Genomic DNA, 16,397 nt, shown 5'->3' on the forward strand with positions numbered 1-16,397 from the left:
AGCAAAAAGCTAATAATACTGCCGATCTCGACGGGAGGAAAACCGTTTGTGGATTGTGACGGATGAATATGCCGCAATGCAATAGTAATCAACTATATTGAAATGGAACTCACCGGTTTTCACAGTTGGAGACGCCGACGGCTGCGCGTATAGGACATGCGTGCCTCCTAAGAGCGCCAGGATGACGCGAAAAAACTTCATACTGGTCAGCATATTCACTCCATGGAAATCCTGGAACACACAAATAACACTTGCTATATTTTTTGCAATTAACAGACAAATTTGAGCGCAAGTAAAAATAAAAAATTAACTAGCGTAATTAAAAGAAATAAAGATGTATGTTTGTTAGGTATTAATAAAGTAAACAAAATAATTAATTTATCCTTTATAATTAATTTTGTTGAACATATAATTTGTAGGAAATATAGTATATAATACGTAGGTCACAACACACACACACACACACACACACACACACACACACACACACACACACACACACACACACACACACACACACAGAGGAAAAGTCATACAATTGTGAAATTTAGCAATTAAACCTGAAACTTTGAAAAAGACAGATTACATGAGAAAAAATTGTTTCCAGATGGGTGCTAAATCTTGAATAATTTCGAAGATGAAGTGATCTATTAATATGTTGTGCTCGATGACACAAAACGATTATCATTAAATAATCATTTCAATAAAAAACGGCGACCACAAATTTTGGAAAATCGGGAACTGTTATCAGATCTTTGTTATTTGGCTTTATTCTCTAAAAACACGTTGCCAACTTAACAATTAATATATCAGAAATGAGATCCGGCTACCTGATGACTGCAAACTACCGATTTTGATAACAGCCAACGTTTTTTGCCAGCGAAATTTCGAGAGTAAGCATATTCCCTTCTTATCGCGTGATTTTAATACTAAAATTAGAATTTTGACAGACAAAAATCTATAAAGAGAAAACTAAAGCGTATTAAGGATTATGTCAAAATACTCGTAAACTATTTAATAAAAAATATGGTGTGTGTTATTTTTTATCGCAGATTGAAGATTAGAACTGTGCACTTTGAAAAATACCAAAAGCAGTGAGAAGAAAGCAACAAAAAAAGAATGTTTTTATAGAGTTACAGTTTTCCGCAAAGATGGCAAAGATGAAAGCTGAAGAATATGAGTGTAATGAGGAGTGAAAGAGAAGATGTAATTAGTTGTGTGAGAAACTTCTCTCAACTTTATGAGAAGCGCGTAAACTCATGAATTCCTCATATTCGGCTAATGTGCAGCTCTGCTTTAGGCGTAGACGCACAGTTAGTCGACTTTCATATACATGGTGTCGTAAAATATATATGATGTGTGCATTTATTACACAGATTGCTATATTTCGCAAAACTGTTATATCACAATATATAAATATTATAAATGAATAGAAGATACTTAAAGTTCAATAATCGGTATTAGAGTGTTATTAGCACTAATGAACAATATATTACGATATATAATATTACAATTTAAAAACAATTTGCATGAAAAATATCTGCATGTATGTACATGTATTACGAGACAGTAGCCACCAGCATCAATTGACCACAGTAACATGCATTGATAATATCGCTATATAATGCGCTGATGCGAATCTATCTTCTTGTACCAGTCATTTGATTCGTGGACTTTGCACAGATTTTCAAATAAAATTTGCTATAAAATATTGGTAGATATTGTTGTCGATCGTAATTGGCGCTTTCATTTGAACATTAATATACATTTTATTTATTTTTATGTCTTAGAATCTTATATCATATCATTTGACAGGTCTAGAACTTTACAACGATGCATTGAAATCTTATATTTTAAAAGAAATAGTCTAGAATTCTAAAATATAATATTTCAATGCATCGCAGTAAAAAAATACACATTCTAATGTTCTAGGTCTATCAAATATTAAGATACAAGACATTCTAAGGCATAAAAATGAATAAAATGTACATTTTAATATTCTAGACTATATTTTGTTTGCCAATCGGCATTGTGCAACAGCGATACAACAATAAACTTCGATACTATTGAAATATATCTATAACATGCCTGTTTAAAGAGAAAATCATGAAGAAAGATATGATTTCGTGAATTCCTAATTTTACAATTTAGCGCGATAAAAAATATTATTTATAGTACTTCTCTACTTTTAGTAAACGAAATAATCGTGATTTTATAACTAAACATTATTATAATAAGATACACTTACTACATAAGCTACAACTATTTTATAAAAATGCTTCCTGAAAATTAGCAACTTTAACTTGCGCTCAAATGTAAGATGGATGTTGGTTCTATACTACGTATTTAGCCAAAATCCATCCCTCAGCATCATTACCAGACCAGTTTCTTGCTGAATCTTAATGGTAATGTAGTTTTTCCGCAAAATTTCAACTCACATCACGCCAACAGGTGAAATACTAAGAGCATAGCGAAACATTAGCTATACAAGTTTTTGATCCTAATCCATGAAAAAGAGTATGAATTTCTGGATTCTGGTTTCAACAATCCACCGCGATGTAAAGTTCTCTTCACACAGTACTTCTCATCGCGGTGGACTGCAAAAACCGGAATCCAGAAATTCATACCCTTTTTCATGGATTAGGGCCAAGAACTTGCACAGCCAACAGGTTTGCTGTGTTTTAACTGCTTCACCTGTTAGCGCAACGTGAGTTGAAATTTTGCGGGAAAACCACATTATGTCACAGAGCTTCAACAAAAAAGATTTAATAATAATGCTGGAGTATAGATTTTATAATAATTATAATTCAACGTATAAGTGATATACATTTAAATTGAATGATTAATGGCTTGGTTGGCAATTATTAAAAGGTATTCTTCGAAAAATAGCTACAGCAATAAATTATTTTTGCAAAAATATTCGCATATATTTACAAGTATAACAGTATCTAATACAATGATAATTATTTCTTTCATTGAAATAAATTATTGTAGATATTAACAATTTTTGATTGAATAATTATTGAAAATGTTAAAACTGGAAAAAAGCAAAATTGAAATTGGCGTAGACAGATGAAAGCAATTCTTGTTTGTAGAATCGAGAATTTATCTTTTGCATCTTTTTTATAATCTTGTAATATTTAAGTATTACATACCAAAAAGATAAATATTTTAACAAATAATATAATAATGATTGTAATTGTACAATTAGACACACATATTAATTACGCAAGATGTAATAACGTAAAAATTTTCAATATAATATTTAATAAAATAACAAACAATTTTACTTTTTAGTTCTTAAAAGCATTTGATATATTTTCAGATGTATTTTTTAATCCCTACGGACAAAGATAGATAACTTGCTCATTCGTAGCTTTACGTCCCGACATAATCCTACCCGAGATAGATCGACTTCGTCGCAATGTTTCGCACCGAGTGGAAACACCGTCGCCTCCTCGTTTTCCCACCGCGATATCGCCGCGGGGAAGAGAAAAAAAAATGAAACACAACGATAGCGTCGTCTCACCGCGGAATGAGATTCTGATACCGCGATTCGATCGCTGCGCGTTGTCGCTACGGGAGTGTAATAAAAGGGGGTATGACGCAGGTAATAAGCGAAAGCGGGCGTAAAACGCGAACGCTGATTTATCGGAAATTAATATGCTACAAAAGCTGGCGAGGAACACTTGGCGCCGTTTACGAGCGCGTGGAACAAGGATAGAAAGAGAATTTAAAATAGATTTGCCCGAGCGAAAAAATACTCCTCGTCGTCGTCTGTTCTCCTACGAGAGCTTATCGCGGCTAAGATAACGATGAGCCCTGGGGTGGGCCGTGCAAGCGACTAAGGCACATTGATGGTCGCCGTTAAGAGGATGGAGGAAGAAACTCGCGACTGCTGGCTAGATGTATCCCCCTCGTCGGCGCGAGTGGGAGATATCGAGCATTGTATATCCCGCCAACCACCGGCGCGCAACCGCCGTACCATCGACTCACGGAGATCCGCAAGAGTTGATCCACAGAATGGATAGATCGTAGATAAGTAGCGATCTTGCCTCTCGGTTCGGGAACGCCGACCCGATCCGGCTTAAAGCGACAGAAGTCGAGTAGTGCGACTTGGAGCGTGAACCCACGCTGGGAGATGTGTTGGGAAACGAGCCACCGACGGTTGCCGTGAAGATGCTCTTCAATAGACTCGATGACTAAACACTTCCGAGCGAAAAGTAAAAAATTGAATATTTGCTTCAAGCAGATTCGACGATAACATTTGTTGCTTTATGTGTTTTTTGTATGTAACAAGCGAATGAACAGCGCTATACACATCATTGATACGCATTTGCGGTAAATGTTAATTCAACTTTGTCTGAAGAGATTCCATGTGGTATACATGTATGATTAGCAATGCCATTTTGAATAAAAATCTTGAAAAAGAGATTTGAAAAAAAGATACATTGGGCTCGTCTGTAACAATCCGACTAAATAAAATTTCAAATTTGCAAATTCTATGATAAATTAATCTTCAATTTATTTTCTTCAATTTACGGTGTCGAGGTACCATATTACGCACATGATAAAATCTCTGCAGATAAAATTAAATTAACATTCGGTAAAAGTGCGCGATGACGCGCAGTTATATATCGCGGTTATAATTCGCTGATCGATTATTCATACGATATCCTCCATTAGTGGGATGATTTATCACTCGCACGAGATATTGCATTCAAATTTCATTACCTTAATAGGGGCTAAACTCTTAATGACCACATATGCCGTGATACTCCATAGGTGGGAGTCAATAAATAATCGCCAGCAGTCTCGTCCCTTCCGTCCAACGGATCGCAGATCGTCTAAATCTACCGATCACTCGGCCGTATCAGAAATTCATTCCGCAGAGAGACCATTTCTACTCTTCCGCGAGCGCGAGCTCTCAAGAAAAAAAATGACGTAGACGAAGCACCCGCAAACTTGGTAAAATATCGCGGTGCAACCGGCGCCGCGATGCGCCACGATGCACCTGCATTCGTGACGGATACACTCGACGAGCCTTCCGAACAGGGTTTCACACACGGCCAGCAAACGCGTGTCGACGATTTATCGCGTTCGTATACTTGCTATTATGTGCACACGCCGTCGTAGGAAAGCATACACCTGCAATAAATAGCAGAAATGCACGGAATCACCTCGAATGTTACCTTTTATCCGCCATTGAACCGGATGTGACAAACTTCTTATCGCGTTTTTAAGATCTTTTTCGTCCATTAGCTCTGAACTGTGTTAAAATTGTGTGTGGCATCGTTGACCGTCTGAAATATCGCTTAGAATTCGTTTCTGTTAAGGAGTTATTTATTCACGTGATATTAAATTGCAAAGTTTGAGAGAAACATTCAGCACTCGTTTAAGAAGAAAATTTGCAAAAATGATAGCTAACAGATCAATTTTCAAGATTTATAGATAAGAATTACAAGATATATGATACATCTTTAATAAGGTCTGTATAATTTTTCGATTTCTGCCATTATTTTTCCATAATTATAATAAATATATGGTTAAAAAAATAAGAGTCAATCGGCGATGAAAGATCTATGAATAATGGGTACCGCGCTTCATTTATGTACCAGCTTCGGAGAAAATCGTTGAGCAATAAAGTCGACCTGAGACTATAAATCAGCAAGATGGGCAAAAAATTATGCGGTAAAGTACTTTCGTTTTACTAGAATGGAGAGCGCCTCCGAACAGAGAAATTTGCATTTCCTCCCTGCTTACCTCGCAGAAGCGGAAACATTTCAACGTTATGCTCGCAGGATGAAGAATATTTCCTTATTAAGAAGTCGCTGTATTATATTTTGCTGGTGCATAAATAATGATTACATCTCAGTCAAGTTAAATAACACATCAATCTTGTAAGAGTAATGTATAAATGTATAACGTTTTTCACTTTAAGCATTTCATCTGTTTTCCTTCTTTTTTATTAAAATGATATTTATTAATATTTTCCTTGCTAGCATATATTATAATAAGATTTCCAAGATTTGGCAAAGCGTTTGGAGCTATATTATGAAATGTAGCAATTCTAACTTTCGACGTGGAATTTATAATGCGATACTGAATCTCGGGCAGCATTTAACACAATCTTTGTGTTCTAGTTTATTTAATTCGGTCGAAAGTTCTGAGCAACGTTTAACCGTGCCAACGACAGACAGCGCGGTCCGGCTTTTGCCAAGTACTATGTTATCGGTTTATACCGAGGAAAAGTTTCCGGTAGTACCAAAAGTCCGGAAACTTTATCAGTGTTTTAAAGAAAAACTTCCTTTGTTTCGTAGGGTTACGCTTATCGATCTTCATTTACAAGTTGCTTGATCGATGGTGAATAGTGGTGTATACGAAAGTGAGACGAGAAAGTAGATTCACTAGTTCCCTTTACAAACAATCAAACTTTAAATTTAATATTTGTGGACATGTCCATTGAACTTTTCGACTTTCATCTCTTCCTCTCCCTCTCTCCCTCCCACCACTCCCTCTCGCTTTCGGAAAACTAAACATGTAAAGAAAGAAGAATCAAAATTCCACAAAAATAATAATATAATAATTATTATAAAAAATTCACGAATATTTTTAAATTTAAATTATTTAAACAAACATAATAGAAAAGCAGATATAATAACGATATAAGTAACGACAATGACACGCTAATAAAAAGACTGTTTGAGATTAATTGTTACTTTGCAGTTTAGATTAGGATCGGATAAACCGCCTCCGACCAGGTTAGAGTATAATCGTTTTAGATTAGAATCGGACCACTTTAAAACAAAATCAAATCGTAAGTTAAACTAGAGTCACAGTTAAACATAATCTTTTTGCAATTCTACTTATGCAACTATGTATATTTTCTCACATAAAAAAATTGCATTGATAGTAAAGGAACAATTAAAAATAGATTGATAAAAAGCTTGATCAACACTTGACGGTTAATCCAACACGCGTGAATCTCGTTTCGCTCTAAAAGCATTAAAACGCGCGACCGATTGCATTGACGGCGGTCGGCAGTTTCGGTCGTGTCGGCCCCTCGCCCTAAACAATATTCACTTTCCACTCTGTTCAACTCGCGCGGAATCAACGCCGGTCACTTTTTCGGCTGCGCCGACACCCCCCGCTCGTCGTAAACGAACAGTGCGAACATAATGTACTCGGAACCACGGCCTCGGGATGGCCGCCACAATGGCCATAGAGCTCTGCGGCCGACGCGGACGGTAGATACGCGAGCACGCGCCGTGCGCGCGGCAAGTTCGAGCAGCCGTGAATAAGGAATGCCGCGATCCTTCAGGGTATGCATTTTTGTAAAATATTCCATGCTCACCGCCGTAACCGCGACTCCACGAACCGTAACCACCCTCGTATTACGGCGCTCGCGCTGCTACGAGAAGTCGCAGGACAAGTTTTCCGGTGCCATCCCCAACGATGGCAGCTGCGAAAGCGGCGTGCGATAAAGCGAAGGAGCGAGCAAGAGCCGAAATGCCTCTAGCCCCTCGCGCGTCTAGACATCCTGGAATTTCGCGTCATCTATGACGTTAAAACGCGGCAGTAAACGGTTGCGGAGCTCGCTCAGTCGAGCGGACCGAATAAAAAAATCAGGAGCGCAGGAGATACGAATGGATGTGTTTCTCACGATCGTAAAGTCAACCGCGTTTTCCAGTTAATACCGCGCATCTCGGTTGCTCTACCGTGAGACAATAAAAAATTCGCTGGAAATATGCTCGATTCGCGTTGGACTATTTGTCAGACGCATCGTTGGCGAGCGCAAATTTATGCCGCCCGATAACGCACACCTCGTCGTTATTTGAATATGAACCGTCATTGTGTTGCATCGTCGAAAACGATCACTTGCGACATTTCTCGCAAAATGACACGCGAAAAGAATGCGACGTATTACGAATTTGTGATCGTAACAATCGCGAGAATCGCATGATTCACAGAGACACTTAATTTTATGGATAGTGCTGCACAATTCGGTCGCCGTTTTACGAACTTTACTATTTCTATTTTATTGTGCAAAATCGATTTGAATTGCGCATAAATATCCAATGAACTGAGGCTTCCTTGTCATAATATCAATACTTCGGAACAAGAACGAGCATCCTTCTCTAATGTGGAAGTAAAAGAGTAAATGTAATCCTATACCTACATATATAATATTTTTCTTCCATTCTCTCCTTCTTCCTTTGCTCTCAAGACGATAGAATGCTGCTCGTTCGAAAATATTGATGTATCCAATGCAGAAAATAACAACACGGAGGACATACATGTTTTATCTTAAAATAATTGAATACTTGAATTATTTATCTACTTTCAAAGCGCGCACGCTCCTTTAGGTTATAACGTAACACAGTAGAATAAAATGGCAATAAAACTCCTATTACTTTGTTACTGCATGTTGAACATTTAACATTTTATTAGATTAACTATTTTTATTACAAACAAGGAGAGCCGTTCCGTATTTAATTATACTTCATATTTTCCCCTATATCAAACGATAAATTCATATACATGGACTTGTGTTTGATTAACCGTACAAACATTTATGATACATAGAATCGCTTTCTCATCCTCAATGTGTTTTATCCTCAATAAGAAAAAAGTCGATTTAAAAAAAGAAGAAAAATAAAGTGATATTTAAATGTTTTTGAATATCAATAATTCTTTATATCATTTTAATTAATTTTCCTCGTGCTTGTAATTATATATTTTCTATGTATATACTTTGAACTCTTTACATATATACATATTAGGGTGGTCCTTAAAAGGGGTCTAATGGAATTTTATTCTTGGAGCCCTCTAAATCGGCTCCAAATAAATTTAAAAAAATCCTCCCTAAGTTTTAGCCCTCTATCTCAATCCTAATCTCTCCCGCAAAGAGGTCGAATTTCGCCATTTAAAATATATGTTTCTACTATATTTTAAATATATATTTTTTCGAGAGACTAATTACTCGCGAAAAATTCGTAATTGTGACATTTGAGGGCGTAAATGTTATGTTTGTAAAAAAATATTAGTATAATTTTAGGTGAAAGCCACGTTAAATTACATCAGATATGTTCATTTTTCGATACAATATTTCGTCAAATTTGAAAAAAAGTAAGATCTAGGTCATGTAATTCAACGTGTTTTCCCCCTAAAATTACACCAATATTTTTTTACAAACATAACATTTACGCCCTTAACTATGTCACAATTACGAATTTTTTCGCGAGTAATTAGTCCCTCGAAAAAATATATATTGAAAATATAGTAAAAACATGTGTATTTTAAATGGCGAAATTCGACCTCTTTGCGGGAGGGATTAGAGTTAAGATAGAGGGCTGAAACTTAGGGGGGATTTCTTTTTATTTATTTGGAGCCGATTTAGGGGGCTCCAAGAATAAAATTCCACCAGACCCCTTTTAAGGACCACCCTAATATATATACCTTGAAGAAGAAATATATATATACTTAGAAGAGAAAAGATTTTGCTCACAAGATATTTTAACAGAGACAGCTCATGTCGAGTATTAGAAAATATACGCCGAAATAAACATGCATAATTTCATGCCTTCTAGTACATTAATATCATTTGAAATAAGGCAATTTGAGAGCTCGAAATATATCAACGATTGATGGAAATAACTCATATTTGCGCATCTCGAATGAACGAGAATACGAAAAGTCACTTTCATACATTAGTCTCGAAACGGAAGCCGGAAACGGAACGCGTCTACTGTAAAGTCAACCGGTAGTGCGACCCGCAGTCACATCCGGTCACTGCAATCAGTGTATCATTGCACTACTGCAAAATTATACCGTCCCCACTTTGTTTGCTTTCTCGCTTTATACCGCGAATGTAAAACCCGCCCGGAGCAAGTGTTGCGTGAGGATGCTGCACGTATGCATATATGCGTGCGTGCTTGCGGCCGGACAAACACACTCATTCACGATGCACGAACTGAAAATCAACACCACCAGCACGTGCACCGATGCGCCGTTTCATCCAAGCGTATCCATTCATCTGTTGTCGGTTGCTTGTCTACCATCCCTGTATGATTACGCGCGCGGTTGTTAAAGTGTTGTCGACCGGACAGTGAGCTGTCGGCTCACTTACGCGCCCGTGTCTCGTTCGCGTAAAATAATGCTGGTAATGATGTCACCGTCAACAGTGAATTACTCAACTTTGCGCCAATTTCTTCCGTTGCGAACAATGCGTATAAGAGATGCCGCTTTGATATTCCGATCCCTCTCACAATATACAATAGATTGCAAAATTTCGATTTTCCGTAGCAATAATAAAGGTTTCACTGTAAAAAATATTTAATTTATATTGGATAAAAGGTTTCATTTTTCAAGCAAGACTGTAATCTTGAGATTTAGTTACTAAAGCGTTTTTAATTATAGAAGCACACGCAATCTGTTGTCGACGAAAGAGAATACTTTAAAGGGTGAATCGATCACAGACCTGACCTAGGGCAAGTTACTCCTTGAGAGAAGGACACGCCCACGTTATCCCGGCTCGTTTCACATCCGAGCGTTAAAACATTTTTCCACTCTAGTTTCTTACATCAACGTCTTCGTTGGATAGGCGCGTTCTATTAAAACCCGCGATACCGTAGCCATATCATTCAATGCGTTCGCCGTACTGGATTAAAGCCACCTTTGCGCAGCACGACAGTCAACACAAATCATCGTCTCGCGCTCGTTTAAAATGAATAGCGGTAGGCAGGGAGGCGCAAACCCGGTTTCCGGCATTTATCCGGACAGCGCCAAGTATCTGTTATTTTAATGAATACCGCGGAAGTATGTGTTTGTACACCTTTAACGAGGCGTACGTGAATAAATCCTGGTAAAACCGACTCTCGCACGCAAGACTCATCCGGCACGCTCCATACGCGTATTCCAGAGAGGTCTGAGCGCGCTGCCGATGTGTACATACCGGAATAATGAACGTTCTTTCATAAATACACGCGGCAAAGATGCATATTTTGCTTCTTTTTGTAATGCAGTTCATTTTACGATGCAACTATTTCTCATTTATTCATCATCGTGGCACTTGATTCGCCTATTATTAAAATCGTAAAGCGCACATAATTCACATTTCAGCTTTCCCTCTCTGGATGTTTTTAGGGAGAATGCCAATAATTGCGAAATAAATTTCAAAGTCGACGTGACGCCCGTACAGTTAACGCCGTAAAATAGTGTTTGTTTGACCTCATTTCTTCACAGAATTGCCATATTTTTCACTTATTTCAATCTATCTAGCAACTGTTTTCAATATCTCTCTGTACATTCAACCTGGATACTCGTAATAATGCGCGTCCTTTTTGTTAATTAAATATTATATAATGGTTTCACAAATAAAGTTAAATAAAATCGTATTTTTGACGATATATATATGTATATATATATATTTTTCCGACGGTCAGCCTCATATTGTTATTCAACACAATATAGCTTTATTAAAATAAACAGAAAAAATTTTGCAACTGGAATATTGTAGCAATATTAACGAGTGTCTGCGCAAACTATATATTTGCGTAGATGAAGAAAAATCTCACGAAATGTTGAAGGTTTTTATTGGATATCCAAAGAGAGCAATAGTGTATAAACTTGTATAATCGCACTTCATGAGGCGTAGCTTGTTGCGAACGCGATAGTACATCACTCGTATGCGCCATACATTAATCCTCTTCGAAGTGGAAGAGCCGATGTCACGCGCAGAGTTTCACAGGATGACGAACCGTTTCCCCGAAATATAGCGTTCCCATTGATCAGCCAGCCGCTCACTTAGTAGAATTCGGATCGCCGTCTTCGTATAGAAGCATTGTCTGGCTTGAGGCCCGTACGTCACTAATGGGGGTATGCGCGACCCCAGATACCCCGGCTGCATGACAAATGCACTAATCGGCCTTCAGTATAGAGAATCGTTATGCCCGCGCAAAGCTATGAGTGATTACTTTGACCCGACGACGGCGTTGCTTCGATGAATATTGAACGAATGGCCGATTACATATTCCAGAGACGTTGCCGTAATTTTACAGTGACGAGAGAAAATAAGAACCCGATCGGAACACTGATTTTCAGATGCGCCCGACACGGTTGCGCTTTAATTAAAATTGCAAAATAAATAAATTGTTGTTATTTCTATCAGGTTGAAAAACTCAAAAAATTTTCATAAACGCTCCGCTTAAATTAGCCTGAATACCGCAAGATACGATATAAACTCATCTGAAAAAGTTTATTAGATGTCTTCTATTTTTTGTTTTATTATTCCTATATTAAATCTATTATATTTTATACATCCAACTCTATGCATTTTTACATTGCTCCCCCCTCCCCCCCCCCTCTCTTTTATGCCAGTTTACTTTACGTGATGTTAAAAATTCATCAGAAACTCCTTGCTTATAAAGTGCTATTTTTCTTCATATAAATTCTATTTGCGCATAACCCCGTTTCTTTCGGAAGATTGGTATCCACTGGTATCAGTTTGCGAGAGCGAAATGCACAAACGCGCGCGTGATTAGGTAACGTTACTGTGCCAATATGGAATCACAATCGTACCAAGACCGGCAACGCCGTGATACGTGTAATGAAATATGGTTATTGATACAAATTGCCGCGGATACGTTTTAGTACATATTTGTCACGCGGAGAAAATTATTGCGACGCCGATATTATTGGTCCACTAAATCACTGTTGAAGGGAGAAATAAGGGGGGAGGGGAGAGGGAGAAGAGCAGATAAGTTTATTCGACGCGATTGCGATATGGGAACACCGATCGTAAAATCCGAGGTGCGAGGGTGGTAAAAATCCTTCGGCTTAAATCGAACGAGAAAATATGCCGCGGCGCCGAAGTAGCTTTCGGAAAAGTTTTAAGACTTGGTTTTAAGAATACGCAAAAGTTTCGAGAACGACTTTTTCGAAAATTCCGCACACGACCTGGACTTACGCCATGCGCGTAAGGACTTTAGGTCGCTGACATGAATATATAAAAGTGCGCGATGCTTCTGCAAAAGCGCGAGAGCGCAGCGCCGTCTGACAAATATTTCAGAAAATAAATTCGATAATACAAAAATAACAAAGATTTATCATTATTTTTATATATTAATTGATTTTTCATGTGCATTTTTGTGATTTCAAAACATATTTAAAAGCTGTTGCTCTCTTGCATCGTCTTTTTTATAATAGAAATTGGACTAGTCATTAATGTCAGTGAAATATGAGAAATTGTTCAAATGCATAATGAAAAAAATACTTTGTGCATTTCATTAGTTTTGCTATTACGCTCAAGAAATGTTTCGTATTACAATCTTATTTTGAAATCCTAAACATATTTCTTTTTTTTTTACATTACTTAATTATTTTTGCTGAAAGATTCAAATAGTAAAGACTTGCATTTAAAGATCTTGTTAATACGCACTTCACATATTCGTTTTCTTTATAACTAAATTGTTTTCCAGCTACATTATCAAACTAGACTAATCTTTTATCGAGAGTTTTCAATCAGACATGTGTAATAAATGTGAGACATATTTTATTATTTATCTAATAATCCAGCGTTGCATTATACCGGTTTGTTCGTGCATAAGTAAGCCAGACAAAATTAATGAAGAGAAATTACATAACGCGATAACTTTCTTTTATTCATGCATGTACGTATACTGTAACAACTGGAATATTTAATGGATATAGACGACCATTAGATCGAATCTAGCGTAAATTTCGCGGTTAAATCTGAATAATAATAATTCCGTTATTCATCATAAAAAACTTTACGATTAGATAATCATCAAATTCTAAGTGATTTCTAATCATACCTTGCAATAAATAAAAATTTGCCAGCAATTTCGAGATGATTGAAACAAATAAAGGAATAAAAATATAAACCAAATCAGAATGTCCACAATTCTTTTAAGGTTACGACATTAATCTTGTTCAGCGCGCTATTTTCCAAAAGCGGCCGGCGCCTCTAATTCTAACCGAGTGACAAATATCTCCCCGGGAGAAGATTGGGAACCTCGTTAACCAAGCCAGTAGGCTTGATGACTCTCCGTCATATCACTATTATCGAAAGCATTCAAGCGTTGTAGGTGCCAACTCCGCGCGCAAGCTAACTATTTCCTCCCCTCCTTTTGTTCCCAGGACATTTCCGCTGTCCGTCTACGCTTCCATCAATCATTTCAGTTTTGCGTAAGTCTTTCGCAAGTTTTTCGCCCATTATTTGAATCCCTATCCTCCGTTTTCTTCCTCCGTTTCCACCTTCCTTTCTTTCCGATCCTTTCTCGTAAAATCGAACCTTCGATATCTTCAATTTGTATAGTTGAAAATGACAATGGGGGAGTATTACACGTTCAAAACTTGTTTTCGTGATATTGATTTTATAAAACGCATTAGTAAAATATTTCATAGATTATTTTTTTGCAGAATGAAAACGATATAATTAATCTATATAAAAATTATAGAGAAAGATGTACTATATGTGCACACTGATGTAAGTAAGCGACAGCAGATAAGAGCGGTCTCAAACAGAGTAATCGCCAATATTGTCAAATATGATGAATTTACACGGGCGAGCTTTCACCCATTAATCTGACATTCAAAGAACAATGTGTGCTCTATCGCGATTGCCGACGGCAATGCATTAAAATGACTGTAATTTAACGGAACGGAGATTATTTCACAGTATTATTACGAAAGAGGCAGACTGATTTTTCTTTCTGTGGCCACGATTGCCCGCAGCAGCGGTGCACACGTATACCAACCGCGAAGAGTTGGAAATTTCATCGCAATTTGCTAGACCACAAAAGCTGCAAAAAAATATCGCGTCGATATTCACGCACACAAAGGAAAAATCCTCGAAAATATGATTCGTGACGTTGATGTCACTAATTCTCATCGGAATAATGTTTATAATTGTAAATTCGCACACGTAAATTAACAAGTCATTTTTATAAATAATAAGACGTAATTAGATGTTTAATTTGACTCCACAGCATGGAGTTTATTTATTATTCATAAATTTGCAAATTTTAGATTTAATTGAAATCCGCGGCTAACCTATATATAAATTTTCGTATGTTTAAACTTCTAATCCCTAAAATTTTACTTAAATATTTTACTAGCTTGAATTATTAAAGAATATAAACAGCCATAAAATCATTGTTTATATAATGCATCAAGTAAATAAAAGTACTATTGATTAACCAATATGAGGAATATTGTTCAAGTAATACAGTTTGTATATAACACACAATTTGTGTGAAATTTGAAATATTATTTCATAAAATGTATATATGTATATTATTTAATACTTTTCAAAATAATAATTTATTTATAGAATTTATATGAATAATGGATGTAAAATAAAATACAACCAAAAAATTGACGGAAAAAGGCTAGACAGAAACCAAAACGCAGTTCAGAGTCAGAGCGTAATAAATATTTTTTTATTATCAATTAACGATACAAAATTAATAATGTTTCGATCCAATTTCGGATCCTCCTCAGTCTGGTAGAATTGCAACCAGTGTAGTGTCACACGTAAACAACGTGCGACAGGGTTCTGACATCCGCGCTTTTCTTCTGTAAGTTTTGTTGTTGTTACGCATAAAATACAACTACCTATTATAATAATTACTATTTTCTTTTCTTCACTTAAATATACCTATTATTATTATTATTATTATTATTATTATTATTTCGATTAATAAATTAATAGATATTTTGCTATTTGCCATTTGCGCTGTGCTTTGATTTATACGAAACGGATAAACAATGACTAAGCAAAGACTAGCCCTTTAAAAACACGCGAAGCAAATAAGCAATATCGGACTTTTGTCCGTTTAATTTAGCCCTCACGTTTATTTGAATGAGCCTGCACTCTGGGAGTTCTAGGTAATGAGAAAGCAGTAAAGACAGATTAAGAGATCCCCAAACTCTCTTCCCATTCCCGGAGCCAACATTCTTTTGTGACAAATCCATTAGGGACTTCGAAGAAATTGAGTTTGCGCCCGCGATTCATTATAATCTCATTTATAAATGAGAACTAACTGCTCGCTCAGAAAACTGTGACAGCCCTTTAATTATCGCGCTCTAACAATGCACGTCCAATAAATCATCTGAAAACGGGATAAAGCTCGATTCTAACAAACCAGCGATTTTATCGTAATTCTCATAAGTATACATAATCCTACACAAAACTCGTGGAACATATTCATAATTATACGAAAGAATCCGTATTCCCTTCAAGAGTATTACAATCACAATACAACTCTGAGGCTTTATTAGTGTACGTACTCGAGGATGCTTACGTACCTAATTTCATCTTAATATCATGTACGCTTGTTACAGTGGAAAGAATTTAACGATGCACATTGCTT

At 36.6% G+C, this 16,397-nt stretch overlaps 1 protein-coding gene across 9 annotated transcripts in view; it reads right to left on the minus strand.

Annotated features, from left to right (window-relative positions):
* LOC105675915 (immunoglobulin superfamily DCC subclass member 4-like) overlaps window positions 1–16,397 on the minus strand; it is a 339,899-nt gene that overhangs the window by 218,714 nt on the left and 104,788 nt on the right. For all 9 annotated transcript variants that reach the window (XR_010889163.1, XM_067351469.1, XM_067351470.1 and 6 more), the window contains one exon: window positions 114–231. Coding sequence is in view for 8 of the 9 variants with exons in the window: in XM_067351469.1 (XP_067207570.1) it covers window positions 114–213 (100 nt within the window). In the remaining variant the exon portion in view is untranslated. The remainder of the gene's footprint in view (window positions 1–113; window positions 232–16,397) is intronic.

Source organism: Linepithema humile, chromosome 3 (assembly GCF_040581485.1).
Source record: "Linepithema humile isolate Giens D197 chromosome 3, Lhum_UNIL_v1.0, whole genome shotgun sequence".
Classification (NCBI taxonomy): domain Eukaryota; kingdom Metazoa; phylum Arthropoda; class Insecta; order Hymenoptera; family Formicidae; genus Linepithema; species Linepithema humile.